The sequence below is a fragment of the Nerophis lumbriciformis genome, linkage group LG20, assembly GCF_033978685.3.
Source record: "Nerophis lumbriciformis linkage group LG20, RoL_Nlum_v2.1, whole genome shotgun sequence".
Taxonomy (NCBI): Eukaryota; Metazoa; Chordata; class Actinopteri; order Syngnathiformes; family Syngnathidae; genus Nerophis; species Nerophis lumbriciformis.
Genome location: NC_084567.2, coordinates 28226069 through 28250185, shown reverse-complemented (window position 1 = coordinate 28250185; position 24117 = coordinate 28226069). Strand labels below are relative to the sequence as shown.

The window sequence follows — 24117 nt, the reverse complement described above, 5'->3', positions numbered from 1 at the left end:
TTACTCACTTAAAAGCGGCAAAACTACGATGAAGCCCTCAGTGAATAGGAGTTTGACACCCCTGGTTTAGACCGTGTGAGTACCAGTAAAATGTTTGTTGTACATCACAAAGTCCTCACAGACTATCAGTAAAAATAAAAAAGTGTAACAATACGTGACATAATGTAAAACAAACTGTGTTCTCTCGTGGGCTACTCTATCAAGTCTTGCTAAGCCCCGCCTTTAAGGTACTTTCTAACCAATCAGAAGCCATTTATTTTAAACAACTTGTAGTAATTTGTCCTGATCGTTGTCTTTTAAGACCCATCACTTACGCAAATCAAACATCATATACTATATAGTTAGCTTGAATCAAATTTTTGTGTAGTGTCGATACTTGTATTAAGTAATACAGTAGAGGGGTGCTTAGTTACAATGATGATCCCATCGCAGCAGGAGCTGACTATACGCCTGTAGACTAAAACCAGGGCATAACGTGTACACCGTTGAAAGTTAAATCAGTACTACACTCGTCGACGATGATAATTAGCGTCTTCAATGTCTTCCAAATATGCCTACTCGGTGAAACAAGGTGAGAAGAAGACTTTTTTTTCAAAGTTGTCTTCTTGTCATGCGTGTGTGTGTGTTAGTTAGGTGTAACAGTGAGTGGACATAAATAATCTCGTAGACAGTAGTTTAAGCAGACATTTGGTACTAAATACAAGGCACCGACGTCACGTGACGTGTTGTCCTGCCTTTAGACTTTGTTGGTGTGTTGTTGTGGCGACACAGGGGCGGGGCTTTCCTCTTGAGTGTACTGGTTCCCATGGCAACGCATCTCAGTGCGATCATGGCGGTGGAGCCTTTTTTATTTCAAAGGTAAGTAAGGCTTTTTAAAAACTATCGCTTTGCATTATTTGTATACATGTATTTTGTCTCCAGGGAATCAAATTTGACTTAATATGTACAGTCTTGGTCAAAAGTTTACTAACACTTGTAAAGCACATAATGTCATGGCTGTCTTGAGTTTCCAATAATTTCTATAAATCTTATTTTTTTTTGTGATAAGAGTGATTGGAGCACATACTTGTTGGTCACAAAAAACATTCATGAAGTTTGGTTCTTTTGTGAATTTATTATGGGTCTACTGATAATGTGACCAAATCTGCTGGGTCAAAAGTATACATACAGAAATGTTAATATTTGGTTACCGTATATTACCAAATAAACGCCCTTGGGCAAATAACCGCCCTATTTTAACTGACCCCATTTTGTGAATTAACCGCTTTTTCCTAATAACCGCCTATGTCCAACTAGCCGCCCATGGGCTGTTATTTGCATAATTAAGATTAAAATGCTACTGGGGTTGCGTTTGCTGCAGTATTGTTGTTTTGATGGTTTTATAGAGCAGTGTTTTTCAACCAGTGTGCCGCGGCACACTAGTGTGCCGTGAGATACAGTCTGGTGTGCCGTGGGAGATTATCTAATTTCACATATTTGGGTTAAAAACATTTTTTGCAAACCAGTAATTATAGTCTGCAAATGATGTGTTGTTGTTGAGTGCTGTCTAGAGCTCGGCAGAGTAACCGTGTAATACTCTTCCATATCAGTAGGTGGCAGCCGATAGCTAATTGCTTTGTAAAGGCAGGTAAAAAGGTGTCTTATGCCAAAAATAAACAAAAGGTGAGTGCCGCTAAGAAATGGCATTGAAGCTTAGGGAAGGCTATGCAGAACGAAAGTAAAACTGAACTGGCTACAAAGTAAACAAAAACAGAATGCTGGACGACAGCAAAGACTTACTGTGGAGCAAAGACGGCGTCCACAATGTACATCCGAACATGACATGACTATCAACAATGTCCCCACAAAGAAGGATAAAAACAACTGAAATATTCTTGATTGCTAAAACAAAGTAGATGCGGGAAATATAAGACATGAAACTGCTACAGGAAAATACCAGAAAAAGAGAAAAAGCCACCAAAATAGGAGCGCAAGACTAGAACTAAAACACTACACACAGGAAAACAGCAAAAAACTCCAAATAAGTCAGGGGATGATGTGACAGGTGGTGACAGTACACCTACTTTGAGACAAGAGCTATAGTGATGCATGGTTGGTTATGGTTTGAATTCATATCCAACAATTGCGACTTTTTACTGTCAACTGAGTTTATGATTTCTGCTGCTGGTGTGCCTCTGGATTTTTTCAACGCAAAAAATGTGCCTTGGCTCAAAAAAGGTTGAAAAACACTGTTATAGAGTACTTGGTACCATAATTTTGTTTTTCCTGTATGCTGCTTTATTTAAAACTTGGAGTACTGTAGCCTTTATTTTATTTAAGTGACAATATTATTGTTCTGTTTTATTTATTTAGCCTTTATTTAAACCAAGTAAAAATCCCATTGAGATCAAGGATCTCTTTTCCAAGGAAGATCTGGCCAAGAGGGCAGCAGCAATGTTACATTAAAAAACAGTAAACAACACATTAAACATCAAATTTACAACATTAAAACTTGCTCACAAGACACATGTGCATACAGACAAGGTAGACTGCAATCCTTTCACAAAAGCTTTAAACTCATTCAATATAACAAGGGTTTGAAGTTTAATATTCGATTGTAGGTTATTCCAAGCCTTTGGTGCTGAAAACCTAAATGCTTTCTTGCCCAGTTCATTTCTTACTTTGGGGACGACAAATTGCAGAACATTCATTGAACGAAGATTGTGACTTCCTTGTTTCTTTGTTAAAAGACAAGACAGATAAGATGGAATGGTTTTGTAAATGAAAACATACCAATGATTGAGTGATTGTTTTGATGGTGGGTTTTATACTTGAGTACTTGGTACCATAATTTTATTTTTCCCGGTAGGCTGCTTCATTTAAAAAGTTTATTTATTTTTAGTATTGGTATTCTATTTGACAATTGTTGCACTACTGCCATGTTGAGGCCTTGTCTGATCTCTTGTCTTTTGATAGCCTACCCCATGTTGATCTCTTTTTTTTTTTTTTTGTATGTTTAAAATAGCTTTTACATTTAAAGTTTTTTGTACGAAAAAAAATACTGGACAGTAACTATTGTAACCAATGTTCCCTCTAATTGTTCATGTGTGTGAGCAAACGCAAAAACTCCCTGAGCATTCAGTGGAGCCCATGTGAGCAACATCAGACGTGCACACTGGGGCTACACCAGCAGCACACCTGTCCCAAACCTGACTAAATAAGTTAAATTTCCATCCATCCATCCATCCATTTTCTACCGCTTGTCCCTTTCGGGGTCGCGGGGGGTGCTGGAGCCTATCTCAGCTGCATTCGGACGGAAGGCAGCTGAGATAGTGCCAACACAGATAGACAGACAACATTCTCTTATTATAATCAAATGACACCAGTCATTTCCATGAGGTTATTTTCTAATATAAGTGTTTAGGCCCACTTACAATGACAATAACAACAAATATTGTTTTTCATAAACTGTGTACTTGTATTGTTTGTCTGGGTGGAGGTCCTGCTTTGGAAATAACTTGTACCCCTTTCAGACATTGCATTTAGTTCCCATTAAAACATTCACATGTTGCACAATGAGATGTAAGCAGGGGATCATGTGTACATTCCTGCAACTTCCTGTTTGTAAAAAATATATTTTTATTAGTATTTATTTAATATACTAACAGCATTTCATGATTAATATTTATAAATTAAGATTCCTAATAAATGACACTAGAATAAGCACACATTTGATTGGTAAATCATAGTGTAACGACCTGGAATGACACTTTATGTGTGGTGTTGGAGTTGTCCGACTTTTAGTGTGGCTGTAAACGCATCACTGGCTAAGTGCCATATGTGCATGTGTTGGCGCAAGTGAGAAAGAGCGAGCGGCTGCTGTTGATATAACAAAGTTGCTTTTGGTCTGGTTTGTACTGCAGAAAATTACCACTTTTGCTAGATATCTTTTTTTTTTACCAATGTTTTGGTGATGTGTTCATTGCCGACAATAAAGAGTTTTGCTCAGTAAAGTGATGAATGGAATTTATGTCCTCAAAGCGTCTCGACAGACGTTACAATATTTGAACAATGATGACGAAAACTGTTTTCTCTGTCGTGTCCGTGTCGTGTCGAAAATTGTTATGCGCTTATTTTTTTATTTGATTTTGTGCGTGGCATAAAATTGCTGTGCGCAGAGGACGCTTGAGCACTGCGCAATTGCACAGGCGCGCACCTTAGAGGGAACGTTGATTGTAACCAAATAATGCCCTGGGGCAGGCTGGTGCAAAAATAAATAAAAGCCTTGTGCAAATAACCGCCTGCTTCTTTTAAACGCCTGTCTCCAAAATCGATTTTGTGAAATAAACGCCCGGGCTACTATTTGGTAATATACGGTACATGTCCCTTAGTTTCACTGCAATAAGGCGCTTTTGGTAGCCATCCACAAGCTTCAGCATTGTCCACACGTTTAATTCAGGACTTTCTAAAACCTTAATTCTAGCCTGATTTAGCCATTCCTTTACCACTTTTGACGTGTTTGGGGTCATTATCCTGTTGGAACACCCAACTGCGCCCAAGACCCAACCTCCGGGCTGATGATTTTAGGTTGTCCTGAAGAATTTGGAGGTAATCCTCCTTTTTCATTGTCCCATTTACTCTCTGTAAAGCACCAGTTCCATTGGCAGCAAAACAGCATAATACTACCACCACCATGCTTGACGGAAGGCGTGGTGTTCCTGGGATTAAAGGCCTCACCTTTTCTCCTCCAATCATTGATGGGTATTGTGGCCAAACAGCTCAATTTTTGTTTCATCTGACAACACATGGACAAAGATAAAACCTTCTGGAGGAAAGTTCTGTGGTCAGATGAAACAAAAATTGAGCTGTTTGGCCACACAATACCCAGCAATATGTTTGGAGGAGAAAAGGTGAAGCCTTCAATCCCAGGAACAAATTATGAGCCCTATTATTCTTAAAAAAGTAAGCACTACAAGATGGCTAAGGTCAAAGGTTATATCGTTGCATGTTAGATGCAAGCAAAAGCCTGCCTATCTGTAGTTTCTACTACGGTGGGAGTTGATAGGGGCAAACATACAGAAACACTACAAAACGCATGCGACGGGAAACAAAATAGTTACAATCGCATAAATGCTGCAGGTTCAAAGCAAATGTTAAAGGAAAATGCTGCAAATGCCATAAACCGGGGGTGCTCAAAGACAAAAGTTAAAAGTCCCAACGATAGTCACACACACACTAGGTGTGGTGAACTTATCCTCTGCATTGGGAGGTGAGGGGAGCAGTGAGCAGCAGCGGTGGCCACGCTCAGAAATCATTCTGGTGATTTAACCCCCAATTCCGACCCTTGATGCTGAGTGCCAAGCAGGGAGGAAATGGGTCCCATTTTTATAGTCTTTGGTATGACGAGTGGGGCTTCCGGGCTAAATTAGGTCCACCGTGTGGTGCAGTGCTTGGTAAACTAAGTTATTCTACATTAAATTTAGCTTCACTACACTGAAGTTACACACCAGAGAAATGTAGCCAAACTAAGCTACAATAAAATGGCAAAAGTAGCTTAACTCCATCAAAGCTATTTTTTTTAACGTCGAACAAAAACAAAGTGGGGAAAAAACTGCAATGTAAAACCTACAAATCAGATCAGTTCAATTGATTTAGCCATTTTGTTACTTTTTCATTCAGGTGTAAATGAGGACTTAATTCTAAACTATTTGGAGATTCCTATATAAAACAGTAAAATGTTTATTTTCTATAATCTAAACCAGTCACTATCTACCAGTCGATCTCAAAGAGTGTGGATATGAGGCATTGAAAATTGATATCAGCCTATCATCCTTCTGATTCTTCACTATGACATCTGTCACTTTAATAATATACACAACTGAGGATCTAGTACGGGGCTCACCCTGGTGGCTCCCTGGAGCATTTTTAAAAAAGGATTGAAAATGGAAAAAGATGGAGGAAAAATAATTTTTTTGTTTTAGTATGTTTTTTGTTTGAGGACAAACATGACGCAAACCTTCCCAATTGTTAGAAAGCCCACTGTTTAATATGTTTGTGTGTATGCTTCACTGATGACAGTATTTGGTGAACATCGTTTTGTCCTACGCATCTCAGCGGTTCTTGAACCCACCATAGTGTGGACTGTGACCCAACAGTTGTTTACATGTAAAATCTTCCACTCTTTCTTTGTCTCATGTTGTCCACCAAAAGTTTTACACTGTGCGTGAAGGCACAAAGGTGCGCTTTGTTGATGTTATTGACTTGTTGGAGTGCGAATCAGGCATATTTGGTCAGTACAAGCTAATCGATGCTAACATGCTTTTTAGGCTAGCTGTATGTACATATTGCTTCATTATGCCTCATTTGTAGGTATATTTGAGCTCATTTAATATCATTTATTTTTATCCCCTTTGTATATAAATTAGTTTTGCATGTCTCATGACACATTATCTGTATGTAATATTGGTTGCATTTCTGATAGTTGTTTGTGTGCCATGTTGTTCCAGACCACAGCAAACAATACCTAGCTTGTCAAAGATTGTAATAAATCTGTTAAAATAAGACAGCCTGTCATTTCCTTTAACTTGGACACACACATCTTTTCTTTTGGCCATTAAATGCCAGTAATTTCCAGGAGTTATCTCACCTTCTGAGTAGACTCTGATTTACTAATGGTTTCTAATGTTGTAGAAATGTGTAGAATAAATATTAAATTTCAACATTTCTGTCAACGAAGATTTGCTTCACCCTGCGACACATAATCATTTTAATAGTAGGCTATTATTATAGCTAATATAGACACTTATGTCATGTGTTGCCGTCATTATAAGACTTATATATGGCTTTTCATTTTTTACGGTTAAAGACAGATTTGTTTTTTGTATTTTTTGTCCAATATGGCTCTTCCAACGTTTTGGGTTGGCGACCCCTGATCTGGTATGATGACCGCTGGAGTGGTGCAAGCTGTAGAGAATGTTTTTCATTTCATCCTACAACACGGGTGAGAGGCAAGATTTATAATCTAGCATAAACTTTCACCAATTCAGAGGTGATGCAGCAGCTCAGTATGTCAATACTGTATCTGCATAACCTAGTTAGCTCTCTGTGATCACAGCACCGCTAAAAATAGTTTGTCTGCATTAGCAATATCGCTAATACTTTGTCACTATTCAGGTCATGAGATGTAAATTGAGTATTGTTGTGTGTTTTTGCATGTTTTTTTAGACGGCTTTATGGGGTCTTATTAGTGTATTCCCGTTAGCTGCAATGTTAGCCACCTATATTACAAATTAGAATGCGGGGAAAAAAATTAAAATGTGTGTTCTTGTCTTACATATGGATTGTGAATGATAGGCAACATTCCAAAAAAGTGCACTTCCCCTTTAAATAAAATGTATTCAATGCATGGTGATATCTGTCATGATAAAGTTACTTCATGCCGTCTAGTAGCACCAGTGAAAAATAATAACAGTAGTACAAAACCCAAAACCAGGGAAGTTGGCACGTTGTGTAATTCGTAAATAAAAAACCGAATACAATGATTTGCAAATCCTTTTCAACTTATATTCAATTGAATAGACTGCAAAGACAAGATATTTAATGTTCGAACTGAGAATTATATATTTTTTTGCAAATAATCATTAACTTAGAATTAAATGGCAGCAACACTGCAAAAAAGTTGGCACAGGGGCATTTTTACCACTGTGTTACATGGCCTTTCCTTTTAACAACACTCAGTAAACGTTTGGGAACTGAGGAGACCAAGTTTTGAAGCTTTTCAGGTGGAATTCTTTCCCATTCTTGCTTGATGTACAGCTTAAGTTGTTCAACAGTCCGGGGTCTCCGTTGTCATATTTTAGGCTTCATAATGCGGCACACATTTTCAATGGGAGACATGTCTGGACTACAGGCAGCCCAGTCTAGTACCCACACTCTTTTACTACAAAGCCGCACTGTTGTAACACGTGCAGAATGTGGCTTGGCATTGTCTTGCTGAAATAAGCAGGGGCGTCCATGAAAAAGACGTTGCTTGGATGGCAACATATGTTGCTCCAAAACCTGTATGTACCTTTCAGCATTAATGGTGCCTTCACAGATGTGTAAGTTACCCATGTCTTGGGCACTAATACACCCCCATACCATCACAGATACTGGCTTTTGAACTTTTGCTCCTATAACCGTCCGGATGGTTCTTTTCCTCTTTGGTCCGGAAGACACGACGTCCACAGTTTCCAAAAACTATTTGAAATGTGGACTCGTCAGACCACAGAACACTTTTCCACTTTGCATCAGTCCATCTTAGATGAACTCAGGCCCAGGGAAGGGGGCAACGTTTCTGGGTGTTGTTGATAAATGGCTTTCGCTTTGCATAGTAGAGTTTTAACTTGCACTTACAGATGTAGCGACGAAGTTACTGACAGTGGTTTTCTGAAATGTTCCTGAGCCCATGTGGTGATATCCTTTACACATCTATGTCGGTTTTTGATGCAGTACCGCCTGAGAGATCGAAGATCACGGGCATTGCCGCTTATGTGCAGTGATTTCTCCAGATTCTCTTAACCTTTTGATGATATTACGGACCGTAGGTGGTGAAATCCCTAAATTCCTTGCAATAGCTCGTTGAGAAATGTTGTTCTTAAACTGTTGGACAATTTGCTCACGCATTTGTTCACAAAGTGGTGACCCTCGCCCCATCCTTGTTTGTGAATGACTGAGCATTTCATGGAAGCTGCTTTTATACCCAATCATGGCACCCACCTGTTTCCAATTAGTCTGTTCACCTGTGGGTTGTTCCAAATGAGTGTTTGATGAGCATTCCTCAACTTTCTCAGTCTTTTTTGCCACTTGTGCCAGCTTTTTTTAAACATGTTGCAGACATCAAGTTCCAAATGAGCTAATATTTGCAAAAAATAACAACATTTTTCAGTTCGAACGTTAAAGTATCTTGTCTTTGCAGTCTATTCAATTGAATATAGGTTGAAAAGGATTTGCAAATCATTGTATTCTGTTTTTATTTATGATTTATACAACGTGGCAACTTCACTGGTTTTGGGTTTTGTAGATTCTTAGAGGTGCTTGGGTAAAAATGGTACTTCAGAGGTTTTGTAGTGTGAAGTTGAGGCTCCCTCACTCTGCACTCGTGTATACTGTCATCAGCCTCATACCTTCTAAGAAGATTAGTCACCATATCTTAATCACTGGGTCATCGTCAATGCTCATATTAGTTTGTCCTGTACTTTTAAAAAAACGCCCCACGTGCTTTTTAATGTGTTTCCTGTTTAGCATTTAGGTCATGTTCAACCCAAATCCAACAACTTGCTATCTAGTAATGTCTACCAGTAATCATTGGGTGTGTGATTGCAATGAAAAAAGCCCACCAGTAAAAGGGCTTACTGTGCAGATTAACTCCCCCAACTGGTCACTGAAGTAAGTCCTCCTTTTCTTGAGACTTACATAGGAGCGGACGAAAAGGTAATTGTTTTGGATTCAATCTTAGAAGAGAACAATTTGAGTCACAGGAAATGTGTTGGAGAATTTTTAAATATACTTGGTCACAGTCGTTGCCATTTTACCAGATTTTTTACTCACAAATCAAAGTTTGAGAGTCTTGGTTTTCCTACAGATTTTATTCATGGTTTTATGACTTGAGCTTGTCAGGACCTGTGACTTGAAGCCAGGTCTGTTTCTAAATATCCTACATTTGTTGGGACACCGGGCATTGGAATATCAATCCTTGTGGTACCCCGAAAATGCACGGCGAATTTGACGTGACGGCTTGAAGGAAGTGCTGTGTTGTTTACTGTTGTGTGTGATAATCGTGTAGTTATGTGTTTAACTGAAGAAGCAGTGGAACCACTTTTGTCAATGAGAATTTCAGTGTCATTCTGTGATGGGTATTGCACTGCACTTTATATACAAACCCCGTTTCCATATGAGTTGGGAAATTGTGTTAGATGTAAATATAAACAGAATACAATGATTTGCAAATCATTTTCAACCCATATTCAGTTGAATATGCTACAAAGACAACATATTTGATGTTCAAACTGATAAACATTTTTTTTTTGCAAATAATCACTAACTTTAGAATTTGATGCCAGCAACACGTGACAAAGAAGTTGGGAAAGGTGGCAATAAATACTGATAAAGTTGAGGAATGCTCATCAAAGACTTATTTGGAACATCCCACAGGTGTGCAGGCTAATTGGGAACAGGTGGGTGCCATGATTGGGTATAAAAACAGCTTCCCAAAAAATGCTCAGTCTTTCACAAACAAGGATGGAGCGAGGGTCACCACTTTGTCAACAAATGCGTGAGCAAATTGTTGAACAGTTTAGGAAAAACCTTTCTCAACCAGCTATTGCAAGGAATTTAGGGATTTCACCATCTACGGTCCGTAATATCATCAAAGGGTTCAGAGAATCCGGAGAAATCACTGCACGTACGCAGCTAAGCCCGTGACCTTCGATCCCTCAGGCTGTACTTTATCAACAAGCGACATCAGTGTGTAAAGGATATCACCACATGGGCTCAGGAACACTTCAGAAACCCACTGTCAGTAACTACAGTTGGTCGCTACATCTGTAAGTGCAAGTTAAAACTCTCCTATTCAAGGCGAAAACCGTTTATCAACAACACCCAGAAACGCCGTCGGCTTCGCTGGGCCTGAGCTCATCTAAGATGGACTGATACAAAGTGGAAAAGTGTTCTGTTGTCTGACGAGTCCACATTTCCAAATTGTTTTTGGAAACTGTGGACGTCGTGTCCTTCCTAAGAGGAAAAGAACCATCCGGATTGTTATAGGCGCAAAGTGTAAAAGCCAGCATCTGTGATGGTATGGGGGTGTATTAGTGCCCAAGATATGGGTAACTTACACATCTGTGAAGGCGCCATTAATGCTGAAAAGTACATACAGCTTTTGGAGCAACATGTGTTGCCATCCAAGCAACGTTACCATGGACGCCCCTGCTTATTTCAGCAAGATAATGCCAAGCCACGTGTTACATCAACGTGGCTTCATAGTAAAAGAGTGCGGGTACTAGACTGGCCTGCCTGTAGTCCAGACCTGTCTCTCATTGAAAATGTGTGGTACATTATGAAGCCTAAAACACCACAACGGAGACCCCCGGACTGTTGAACAACTTAAGCTGTACATCAAGCAAGAATGGGAAAGAATTCCACCTGAGAAGCTTAAAAAATGTGTCTCCTCAGTTCCCAAACGTTTACTGAGTGTTGTTAAAAGAAAAAGCCATGTATCACAGTGGTGAACATGCCCTTTCCCAACTACTTTGGCACATGTTGCAGCCATGAAATTCTAAGTTAATTATTATTTGCAGTTTATGAGTTTGAACATCAAATATGTTGTCTTTGTAGTGCATTCAATTAAATATGGGTTGAAAAGGATTTGCAAATCATTGTATTCCGTTTATATTTACATCTAACACAATTTCCCAACTCATATGGAAACGGGGTTTGTACATACTGTAGGAATGTATGTAATGTAGTAACGGGCACATTTATAATAACATTTAATATTTATGAAGGGAATAAGCGGTAGAAAATGGATGGATGGATGGAATTTTGATCATTTTAGGCATACGCAGCGCATTAATTTTAAAAACGCATCATCAAAAACGCAAAATTTTCAAAAAGTAAGCCTCAAATCAAGTAAGCCTCAAGCCTACTTTTGCCGCAACTTTCTGGAAAAAGCTTTGCAAATTCAGACATTTTAGGCTGCAACAATCACATAACAAGCTCACAAAATCCTGCACGGACTGGATTACTTACCAAATATAGTGACAAAATTGCTAAAATGGCAACACTACCAATCCCTTTTCTTAATCTGACATACCTGGGGCCTTATTTATAAAATTGTCCATAGATTCCATCGTAAAACATTGCATTGCGTACGCACAAACCTCAGAAAGGTCCCAGGTGGGTTATAATGTGTTTATGGTACACATTTATTTGTGACAGGCTCAATAAGAGGAAATATAGATAAAAACATCCACGTAAGGAGCACAGGAACAGACACGTGATTTCTAAAAACTGAGTGAGTATAAACAAACACATAATTATGATGATATTAAATTGCTAAGTGGAACATATTTGATTATTCAAAAGCCATCTATTGATTGATTCATAAAATGATTTTAGTGATAAAATGTCCCTGAGTTCTGTATTTGTGTTCCGTGCGTGATGCTCTAAAAGAAAAGCACAACTGCCTAAAGCTGCTTTTCAGAAAGCCATGTCACAGCCTCTTCTGCTCTGTATTCTTGCAGAGGAAATGGAGCCATTTCATCAATAATTGCATTCATGTATTCGTCAAAAATTTGCATAATTTGCAGCTGAGATAGGCTCCAGCACCCCCCGTGACCTCAAAACGGACAAGCGGTAGAAAATTGATGGATGTTTTTATAGTATTTGAAGTGGTTTTAATATGGTTATATACATTTACAACCAACAGGTGAAACAGTAATGAATGTGTGAAAGACTCATGGCATTGAAAGAAACCTTTGCGGCTTTAATCGTTAAATTATTTCAAATTCAAAAGTTGCTACTGTAGATTTAATTGATTCATAACAGTGCCTAAAGATGTGTACTGTACTCTTCTCTACTCTACAGTTATTGTTTCTCCTGCCACTATAATAGGTTGGTCAGGTTCATTGTATTCTTTGTTTTGTGCTTTACAAAATTATATGCAAACTGTTTTAGGGGTGTAGCTATCAATTATTTTAGTTTGTTCAATTAATCAAGTGATACGATAAAACCAGTGACGTGCAGTCAGGGGAGGCAGGTGAGGCGGGGCATCACGTGCCATCATGGAAAGAAGAAAAAATGTAAAAAGAAAAAAAATTAAATAAATTGTTATATGTATCCAGTGATTATACTATAAAGTTATTTTCCATTTAACTTCACCAGTTTTAGATTATTTTCACATTTGTCGTTCAAATACTGAGAAGAGACTTGCGGTGAGTCAGCAGCCAGTTGAGCCTCACCATGGATTGCGCAATGACTCGGCTAACTGCAGGCCTGCTGTGCAGTGATACCGTATTGCTATATGAATTACATTATACATTTCCATAGTTTAGTTAGCTGAGGTATATAATGTACAGTGTATTTTGTCAACAACTGTATGTGTGTAACATATTTCTTGTACTGAGCAATCATAAAACGGCTGCGAAGACGCACTGGGTGAGGCACGCAGTTCTCCCGCCTCATGGTGGTAGAGGGCGCTAGTGATCCCAGGGATCATTCTTGCGACTACTCGGCTGCAGAATAAGTGACAACAAGCTAGCAGTAAGTACTCTGACGCTCACACTGGGAGAAGTGCGAGCAGACACATGTCTCTCCAGCGGAAGCCAGCCTTTTTTTCCCTTTTTTTCAAAACTGTGTTTATAACAAACATGCCATTTTTATTAGAGTAAACCAGCGTTTGTGGGTGTGTTTTGTCAGATGCTAAAATATTGTTTAATTGCTTGTCATTAAATCAAATGAATATGTCTGCCAATATGGAGGATTATATACTGTATCCAAGATGAAATACTTCTCTAAACTGGACTTTAAGACAAAATGAATTTGATCATACAAAGTAGGTTTTCATGGAGGATAGCTATTGCTGCTTCAGATACAAGTACAGAAACGTAAGATACACTCACAATACTTGATTTATTTTGTTAAAACCAAATGGGACCAAAAAGTATTTAATAACAACTTTATCAAATACTTTTTGGACCCATTTATCATATCATAATATCATTATGATAATGTTTTTATGAAAGCAAATAAATCCCTTCTTTTTCTTGTTATTCTAATGTGCAACCTAATGATTAGAGCTGCACATATGAATTTAAGTAAAAAAAACTAAAAAAAAAACAAACTCCAAAAGTATCTTTGCCTTACCTGGTGTATAGTTCACCACACGTCACTGGATAAAACACAATTTTTACGAATGCATATTTTAGGGGAAATTATTTAAATAAACTATTTTTTGTTTGCCATACCCGTCATTCTTTTATACTAATAAGTGTATCATCAACATTGAAATTGCCCCTTATTAAATTTTTTTAAAAGCTTGCCGCACAGCACTGCTCTCATACACTCTACTGTTGCGGCCGTGCAGAAAATATGTCTAAGATGCACGTTAAGGCTGGGCGATATGGACAAAAAAGTAGATCTCGATATATTTTTATTTAAACTCGATATTTGATATATATCTCGATATATTTTTCGGCGAAAGTATACATATCAGGATATTAATTTTTGAGCGATATTCAGTGAAATTCAAGTGAATGACAACTGTACTGTTAACAGTCAGTGGCACTTTTATTAACCCAGTTAGTCAAGATGGGTATTAAGAGCACAGAAAATAAACTGTTTAAGTAGCACAAAATTACATAACATAAATAAAATAGAAAAATATTATTTCTACGTTAAATAAATAACATAGCTGTGCAAATAATACAAAATTATTTGCACAGCTCCCCCTCCATAGTAGCCTATGGAGGGGGAGCGGGGGAGAACAAGTAACAAAACAAATAAGCGGCGTTTGGTTATTTTAACGTGAAATAAATTATATCAATATTACGATATTTTCTTAATTCATATCTTGTTTAAAAATATATCGATATATCTTCCAACTCTATATATCGCCCAGCCCTAATGCACATTACAATTAAACAACTATTTTGTAAGAAATACCGTACTTACAGTATAAAGATTTTGTAGGACTCAACAAAAGACAGGACCGGCACATTCAACATAATGGCAAAGACTACTTCCTGGTTATGGCGACACACCATGGTATACACTACAGCCATCTAACAGTCCACTATATACTGTAGAACTTGCAAATCAACATACTTAACATTGTCAACTCAGTGTTCAGCGCTAAACAAGAAAAAAATATATTCTATTATTTTAACAATTTACATTTAATGACACATGAACACTTAAAAGTACCAAAAATCAGTACCAGTATTTATTCCCATTTCAAATTCAAAGAAGCACTGCTTCTTCCTTCCAAGCATTGCTTCTTCCTACTCCTTTTTGGACATGTTGTAAAGAAAATATAAAAGATATGATGCATTATTTTGAAACTACTGTATATATGTTCAAATAAAACGAAGCTGAAACCAATCTGAAAAATGTGAAAGGTACCTCCATCCCTAACCTAAACCTCAAATTAATTCGAGAACAAAATGGATACATTTCCTAAGCCTACTTTTAGGGATCATTGTGTATAGAAGAGTCAGTTAAATGATTGGGTATATCTTCTGCAAGCACACATAAGCGTGACAGCATATGTGAAGAGGAGTTGTTGATGACTATTGATAAACTTTTTTTTGAGGTGGTTGCGGCCGTAACTATCTGATTTCACAAAAGGTTACAAAGGTTTTCTGGTGTTTTTGTCTTTTCATTGAGAAAGTTCAAGGTGCAATATTTTATCTATGTTTATCTAATTAATTAATTTGTTGAAGAAAGACTAAGAATAAATCATGATCAAATCTTATCAACGTAGCCAGTATTTCACGAAATTCATTTATTTTTGGCGGCCCTTTGCAATTCAATTTGGACCGCCACAGAACTATTTGCCTCCGTTTTATTGGTTTTTTTTGCCCCTGCTTACAATAATAATGAGACTGTCTTTTTAGCTTGTCGTATCAACTTTGTACAGTAGATAACAACATAACAGGACCATGCTTCTTAAAGGGGAACTGCCCCTTTTTTGTAATTTTGCCTATCATTCACAATCAATATGAAAGACATGACAACAGATTTTTTTTTTTTAATGCATTCTAACTTGTAAATAAATGTAAATAAAAGTCAGCTTACAGCGGAGCTAATGGTAGGTCCTCTATTTTGCCGATAAAACCAATGAAAAAACATCCAAAAAGCTTCAACAATACCCGATTTATATTTTGTGATTTGAATATTAACCAAGTATTAGTAATATTGTTATTATAAGCGCTAACACAGACAAACTATTGAAAGCGACTGATCAGCTGCTTGCTCGTTTCCTTGCTCGTCAAACTTTATTGTAAATCATAAATCATGCATCTCACCTGGATAATAGAAGAAAAAGGACGTATTCACACAAATTGCTACACTTTGACATCCAATTTAGACCCGGGATGGCAAGAACGACACAAAAAGAAGCTTGGTTTCACCCGCCTTTTTTTCGCAAGGATTATGGGTCATTTTTCATCTAAATAGGAATATGTGAAAATCCTAGCAGTCGGCATCCTAATGACAGCAGACCTCATAAAGTAAGAGATGTTTTACTATGTTTGTTGGCTCTCATACAAAGTCTGCAGTGAGCAGAAATCAGTGATGAAGGGAGAAAAAAATAAGCAAACGTGATGCGTTTTTGAGATTAATGTACCGCTTATGCTTAAAATTAGCAAAATACGTAAATATTAAATGTTATTTTACATTTGCCCGTTACTACATTACATATATACTTACATCACGTATATGAAACCTAATGGAAAGGTACTTCTACCGGCTCACCAAAGGGTTGTGTGTTGTCTCCCCTGTTATTTATTTTGTACACAAACATGTCGAAGTAAATATGACTACAGAGCAATAATCAAATATGCTGATGATTCAGTAATTGTTAGTTTGCTGAATGGAGATGAAAGCATTATTGATTACTTTGTACGCTGGTGTGATGAGTCTTACCTCCAGCTTAACTTATCAAAAACAAAATACATGCTGATCGACTTTAGGAAGAGACCCCATGTGAACCAGCCAACTGTGATTAAAAACCAGGACATTGAATGTGTGGACAAATATAAATACCTTGGGACTATAATTGATCAACAACTGAAATTTGAAGCTAACTGTGATGTGGTGTGTAAAAAGGCTTACCAACGTTTGTACTGTCTGAGAAAACTGTCTCATTTTAATGTTGACAACAAGGGTGAACCCCGGCTACCGCCCGAATGTAGCTGAGATAGCATACTTGCCAACCTTGAGACCTCCGATTTCTGGAGGTGGGGGGGGCTTGGTCGGGGGCGTGACTGGGGGCGTGGTTAAAAGGGGAGGAGTATATTTACAGCTAGAATTCACCAAGTCAAGTATTTAATATATATATATATATATATATATATATATATATATATATATATATATATATATATATATATATATATATATATATATATATATATATATATATAAGAAATACTTGACTTTCAGTGAATTCTAGCTATATATATATATATATATATATATTTATATATATATATATATATATATATATATATATATATATATATATATTTATTTTATTATATATATATATGAATAAAAGAAATATTTGAATTTCAGTGTTCATTTATTTCCACATATGCACACACATAACACTCATTAAACACATCCAATTGTGTTTACAATCTGCAAAGTATATGAAAATACTGTCTAAACAACACAATATGCAACATTTTGCATATTCCGCTCCGAACATACACTATATTGCCAAAAGTATTTGGCCACCTGCCTTTACTCACATGTGAACTTGAAGTGCCATCCCATGGAATTGTCCAAAATGTTGTTGAGTTAAGGGTTGAATTGTCCATCCTTGTTCTATTCTCTGTCACTATTTTTCTAACCATGCTGAACACCCTCTCTGATGATGCATTCTGCTTCGTCTCCAGTTGTGCACTGCACTCTCTAAAAGCTGTAGATGTTATTGTCACATATGCATGTACAGTAGAGGGCAGTATTGTCCTGTTTAAGAGTGTCACAACATTTCTGTTTACGGCAGACGAACTGCTTTACGGTAGACGAAAACGTGACTGCTGTTGTGTGTTGTTGCCGCGCTGGGAGGACGTTAATAAAACTGCCTAACAATAAACCCACAGAAACCAAGAATTCGCCCTCGATCATTCTACAGTTATAACGTGATTGGGCAGGCACGCTGTTTATATTGTGGGAAAGCGGACGTGAAAACAGGCTGTCGACACGTCACTCAGGTCCGCCTGAAATTCGGGAGGTTTTTGGGAGAGGCGCTGAATTTCGGGAGTCTCCCGGAAAATCCGGGAGGGTTGGCAAGTATGCGAGATAGGCTCCAGCACCGCCCGCGACCCCAAAAAGGGGACAAGAGGTAGAAAATGGGAGACCATCATGATCAGGTTTTACCATGCTTTTATATCATCTGTTTTGTCCTTCTCCTTGGTCTCATGGTTCAGTCACCTGTCACTAAAGGACAAGAATTCCCTAAATCAAATTGTCAAAGTGTCAGGTAAATTAATTGGTGAGTCTCAGTTGTCTTCAGCCACCCTCTACAACAACCAGGAAGTGAGGATAGCTTCCTCCATTTTAACTGATGTATCTCACTACCTACACAGTTATTTTCAGCTTCTCCCATCTGGAGGTTTTTAGTCCCAAGAGGCAAAACAAAAAGGTACAGATGTAGTTTTGTGCCCACTGCCATCGCAGAACTAAATAAGCTGTAGTACCTATTTTTTGCCTATATTTATTTTAGTGCAATTTATTTATCATTTTATTATGTATTCTTTTATTATGGTGTTTTATTCTGGCTTGTCCCAAATCTTATCTGATTGGGATTTTATATGTTTTATCCTTTTTATGGGGAACTTTGAGTACATGTACTATTTAGTGATCTTGGCAATGTTTGTGATGCTTGTTATGTGTTAGGTCTTTGTATTGCATATCTAAGATGTTACTTTCTCTGTATGTTTAAATGGATGTCCTGATCTTGCTGGCTGCAATACAAGTTTACCCTCGGGTACTAATTAAGTAACCTAACCTAACCTAATGTTCCAGAGTCGACGTTGGACTTCATCTGCACATCTGGACTTGCACCAGCTGACTAATGTGACTCAAAGCACAAACCTGGGACATTTTCTCAGGTCAAAACTGAGTCATAACTCCCTGAGAAGTAAATGGAGACAATAAAGAACACCAAAGTAGGGGTCCTGTCCTGGACCCCAGCACCTGCGCGCATCTCACCCGCAAGCTCTTTAATGTCTGAGGATGACACAGATGAACAAGATTGCAACTTTTTTAGCCAGATGGACGACAATGGCATCATTAGACTGACAGACGCACTGGTAGATGAGATGCATGAGGACAATGGAATTACAGAATGTCATCCAGCTTTCTCTCCAGTACCTCCCAGCCCAGAGGACCTTGATGAGTACGAGATAGATGTGCTTCCCGAGGAGCAGATTTCTATCCTAAATGATCATCTAGAGAATGTAGACCTACTGGCAAACGGTAAGCAATCTTCATGCAGACTTAAAGGCCTACTGAAATGCGATTTTCTTATTTAAACGGGGATAGCAGGTCCATTCTGTGTCATACTTGAGCATTTCGCGATATTGCCATATTTTTGCTGAAATGATTTAGTAGAGAACATCGACGATAAAGTTTGCAACTTTTGGTCGCTGATAAAAAAAGCCTTGCCTGTACCGGAAGTAGCAGATGAGTAGCGTGACGTCACAGGTTGTGGAGCTCCTCACATCTGCACATTGTTTACAATCATGGCCACCAACAGCGAGAGCGATTCGGACCGAGAAAGCGACGATTTCCCCATTAATTTGAGCGAGGATGAAAGATTTGTGGATGAGGAAAGTGAGAGTGAAGGACTAGAGGGCAGTGGCAGCGATTCAGATAGGGAAGATGCTGTGAGAGGCGGGTGGGACCTGATATTCAGCTGGGAATGACTAAAACAGTAAATAAACACTAGACATATATACTTTATTAGCCACAACACAACCAGGTTTATATTTAATATGCCACAAATTAATACTGCATAACAAACACCTCCCCCCTCCCGTCCATATAACCCGCCAATACAACTCAAACACCTGCACAACACACTCAATCCCACAGCCCAAAGTACCGTTCACCTCCCCAAAGTTCATACAGCACATATATTTCCCCAAAGTCCCCAAAGTTGCGTACGTGACATGTACATAGCGGCACGCACGTACGGGCAAGCTATCAACTGTTTGGAAACCGCAGCTGCATGCGTACTCACGGTACCGCGTCTGCGCATCCAACTCAAAGTCCTCCTGGTAAGAGTGTCTGTTGTCCCAGTTCTCCACAGGCCAATGGTAAAGCTTGACTGTCATCTTCCGGGAATGTAAACAATGAAAAACCGGCTGTGTTATCCAGCACAACAGTCAAGGGGTGCATTCTACGGCGGGGGTGCGTTATCCGGCACAACACCTGCCGCAATACACCGCTTCCCACCCACAGCTTTCTTCTTTGCTGTCTCCATTGTTCATTGAACAAATTGCAAAAGATTCACCAACACAGATGTCCAGAATACTGTGGAATTTTGCGATGAAAACAGACGACTTAATAGCTGGCCACCATGTTGTCCCAAAATGTCCTCTACAATCCGTGACGTCACGCGCAAGCGTCATCATACCGAGACGTTTTCAGCAGGATATTTCGCGCGAAATTTAAAATTGCACTTTAAGTAAGCTAAGCCGGCCGTATTGGCATGTGTTGCAATGTTAAGATTTCATCATTGATATATAAACTATCAGACTGCGTGGTCGGTAGTAGTGGGTTTCAGTAGGCCTTTAAGCAATCAGTGTCTAAACAATCATGATTGTAAACGTTCCGGTTAATAGAACAGTGGAAATCTGTTTCCTAATATTTTAAATGTCCATAGGTTTTGGGACAGCATTAACTTTATTGTTTTAGCAACGGCGTAAGTTCTATTTTTCCAGTCGTGCGATCTACTTTTAGTCGCAAATGCGAATGGATTTGTCACATCGTACAGCCTTGGGCTACTGGGAGCTAGCAGCTACACAACAGATTAGCACACAAGCTAGACATATCTATTAAGTGTTTTTCATTGAACAATATTGCAGTCTGAAACAGCACATTTGTCATTATAAACAAGTATCAAATAATTATAGTTACATATTACTTACATATACAAAGTTTCCAAGGCAGAAGTGTACTAGAAAGTAAATAATAATCATTCAATCATCATTCACTTAAACTGCGTTATGACTTAACTTAACTTAGTAAATTATTGTGGCCACCAGTTGTCGCCAAAAAACAATTACGAGTCCACTTCAACTCAAAGACAGCATAAGTTCATGCACGATGGTTAACATTAAATAGGTTAATGTTTTTCATACCTACTATTGTTCTCTGTTGGACTAATTTCTTTTGACAAAACAGTCTACACTACAAAACAATACAAGTTTGTATGATTCCTGCTCTTATCGTATCGGATCAATATTAGTATCAACCGATATTGAAGATATTGGTCGCAATTAGAAGTTACACTTTGTATAACATTTCCGCACAGACCGAATCAAATGTTTTTCATTGGGTGTAGAAATGTTACGTTATGAAAATTTCATATCACTATTATTGTGACCTAAAATAATCACGGTTAACATTATTACCACGGTTTTGTTGATTGTGCTCACAAAGTAATTTTACACACATTAAAGACTTCGAACACAGTTTTATTTAAAAAATAAAATAAAACAGCGACACTATAAACATGTTGATGATAAAGGCAAAACTGGGGTTGCACGTTTGGATTATGTGATGTATCGCGGGTTCACTTCCTGCTGTAGACCTGTCTGACGTCTATGTATGTATGTATGGCTCTTCACAGCTACCACTCAACTGAGAGAGCACATCTTGTAGGTTCACTGTGCACAATTGAATATCTTAGTTGTCCATACAGTAATATGTTTATTCAAGTTTATATCGGGGTGTATTATTTCTTAATGGAGAAATATGTTAATGTCTTTTGCATTCAGGTTAGCACTGATAAGCGCACTAGCTTGCTTCTCCAGTAAATAAGCAATATCACCAGCCCTTGAGTTTATGGAAATGCGGTTATCAATCACGGTTTTGCGACTAATTTTTGGTTGAAACAGTAATACTAACCACTGGGAATAGTACTGCGATTTATTATATAATACCGTTATCATTACATACCTAATTGGCTGTCATGGTTGTTAATCACGGCTATTTTGTACGATATTATACACGGCTCTTTCAAATACGAGCAGCCCTCTAACCGTGAGATACAGCTGCTTTCAGCGGACACTTTTTAGTAGGGATAAATATCGTTTACATTTTAACCGATTCTAGTACTTTTAAAACGATGCCTGAACCAGCACTTGAAAAATAGAAATAGTGGTAGTTTAGACATAAGGTAAAATCAATACACTGCCTAACTTATTCTCCTCTCTCAAATATGTCAATTCTTTCAGATGATGATGAAATCTGTATCTTAAGACAACAAAGTGATCATGAAGACGAGGAAAAAGACAAGATGACGACAAAAGAAGTGCAGAGTACAGAGGAAGACACATGTATAGGCAAGGCTCAAGAGGAAAGAAATGGGTCAGGAGAGGGTGAGAGAGTTTTCCGAAAGGAGACAGTGAGTAATGATAAAGAAACGTCAGAGAACCAATGTTTTGAGTCGACATTTTTGTTCCTGGAAGCTAATGGCGACTGCAAACCTCAATGTCTAACATACAAGGCCTTATCATGCCCCACTCTCCTCCTTTCCTCCCACCTGTGCCCTTTTACTGCTGAGGAAAGTACTGTGGCTGCAGGAATTGACAGTGAAACCATTCCAGATAAGGAATTTCCAGATAGTCCTCTTGAAACAAACAGCGCAATGAGCTGCGTGTCCAGTCCTCGTCACCATCAGCAAAAGTCTAAAAAAGAAGAAGAAGAATTTGAAGACACGACTATTTCGGAATATCAGCACAGTACTGTCAATGAGCATTCAAATAAGGGTCTTAAAAAGCTCACTTTCTCACCCAGGCAAAGGTCACCATCAAAGGATCGCTTCCAGTCTCCAAGAAGAGATAATGAATCAAGGTGACAGTCTTCTTGTAAACTTCTTAAATTATTTGTTAAACTTGAAAAATGGTGCTCATTGTCTACAAAAAATAACTATGAACTACATTGTTATTACAGAAAAGGCTACCCTAGCCACGCGATACCAGATTTATCTAAGGTAAAGTCGAGGGTCTCATTCCCTAAAGGGGATTACAAGCCACCAAAGAGCAGATGGTCCACCAACAATTCTCCAAAGTGCTTGACGCCTGTTGTCTTTAAATCTCCTGCTGACATCGTGAAAGAAGTCCTACTGAACACGACTGACGGCTCTCAAACTCTGTCAGACTATAATAAAAGAACATCAACCGGTTCTCCAAGCTCCACGGTACCTCAGGAGTTTCGATGTCAACACAAGGCCCATATCTTGGCTGAACAGCTGCAGGTATTGCTTTGTAAACACAGCCGTTAGAATTGGAATTATTATTAAATACTATTAAGTCAAGTAAGATGTGTAGACATGTTCTAGAGGAAATGTCATCTAAAATGACTTCTCTTCTAAAAAAATAGTATCCTTAGCATTGGACCTTCTGTTATACAAAACACCACACATTTCCACTGCAGAGGATGCAGAGTGTCATTTTCACCATCCTTTTCCCTCCATCCTTTGGCTGCAGGAGGACTATAACAGACTGCTGACTAAATATGCCGAGGCAGGGAACACCATTGACCGTCTACGTCTGGAAGCCAAGGTTAGTTCATCTTGAACCACAGTGACACCTGCTGTATGATCAGAGAGTTGTGTTTATATAAAAAAAGAAAAGTAAATAAGAACATGGTGTGGTAATGGTTAGCCCTAGGCTGATAAAATAAATGTTTATAAAGGATATATTGTCCCATAAATAATTGCAGATAAATAATAAGAAACACTATTTTTGACTGCATTATTTTGAGACCAAATTAAGCACGAATGTAGTAATAATTGTTATGGTTCGCAGAGGGAGGTGACGGCAACTGACACCAGGGAGTTGTATAGCTTTAGGTATTTATTATATATATAGACCATATATATATAATAAATAAAACAACGCTTAATATATTTACTAAAGAAATTAAGTGTGACAAAATCCTAGAGTGTGTATGGTGTAAGGCTATGTGTGTCACATGGTGTTGGTGACGAACCCCAAGATGCAGAGACGGCAGGCATTGAGCAGGAAAACATGATTTAATTTAACACTAAAACAAGAACAAACAAAAGGGTACAAACAAAAGGCGCGCACAAGGCGGAGAACAAACTTGGCTATGAACAAAAACTAGCACAAAGGCTAA

General features: G+C 38.2%; 1 protein-coding gene across 5 annotated transcripts in view; it reads left to right on the top strand.

The window, feature by feature from the left end:
* Positions 1 to 432: 432 nt before the first annotated feature.
* akna (AT-hook transcription factor) overlaps positions 433 to 24117 on the top strand; it is a 100581-nt gene continuing 76896 nt past the window's right edge. For 4 of the 5 annotated variants that reach the window (XR_009817451.2, XR_009817452.2, XM_072915339.1 and 1 more), the window contains exons 1-5: positions 433 to 571; positions 18772 to 19224; positions 22212 to 22830; positions 22930 to 23233; positions 23466 to 23540. Coding sequence is in view for 3 of the 5 variants with exons in the window: in XM_072915339.1 (XP_072771440.1) it covers positions 18891 to 19224; positions 22212 to 22830; positions 22930 to 23233; positions 23466 to 23540 (1332 nt within the window). In the remaining 2 variants the exon portion in view is untranslated. Of the gene's footprint in view, positions 572 to 793; positions 859 to 18771; positions 19225 to 22211; positions 22831 to 22929; positions 23234 to 23465; positions 23541 to 24117 lie in introns of those variants that run through there. The other variant, XM_061980746.2, reaches the window with a different exon arrangement.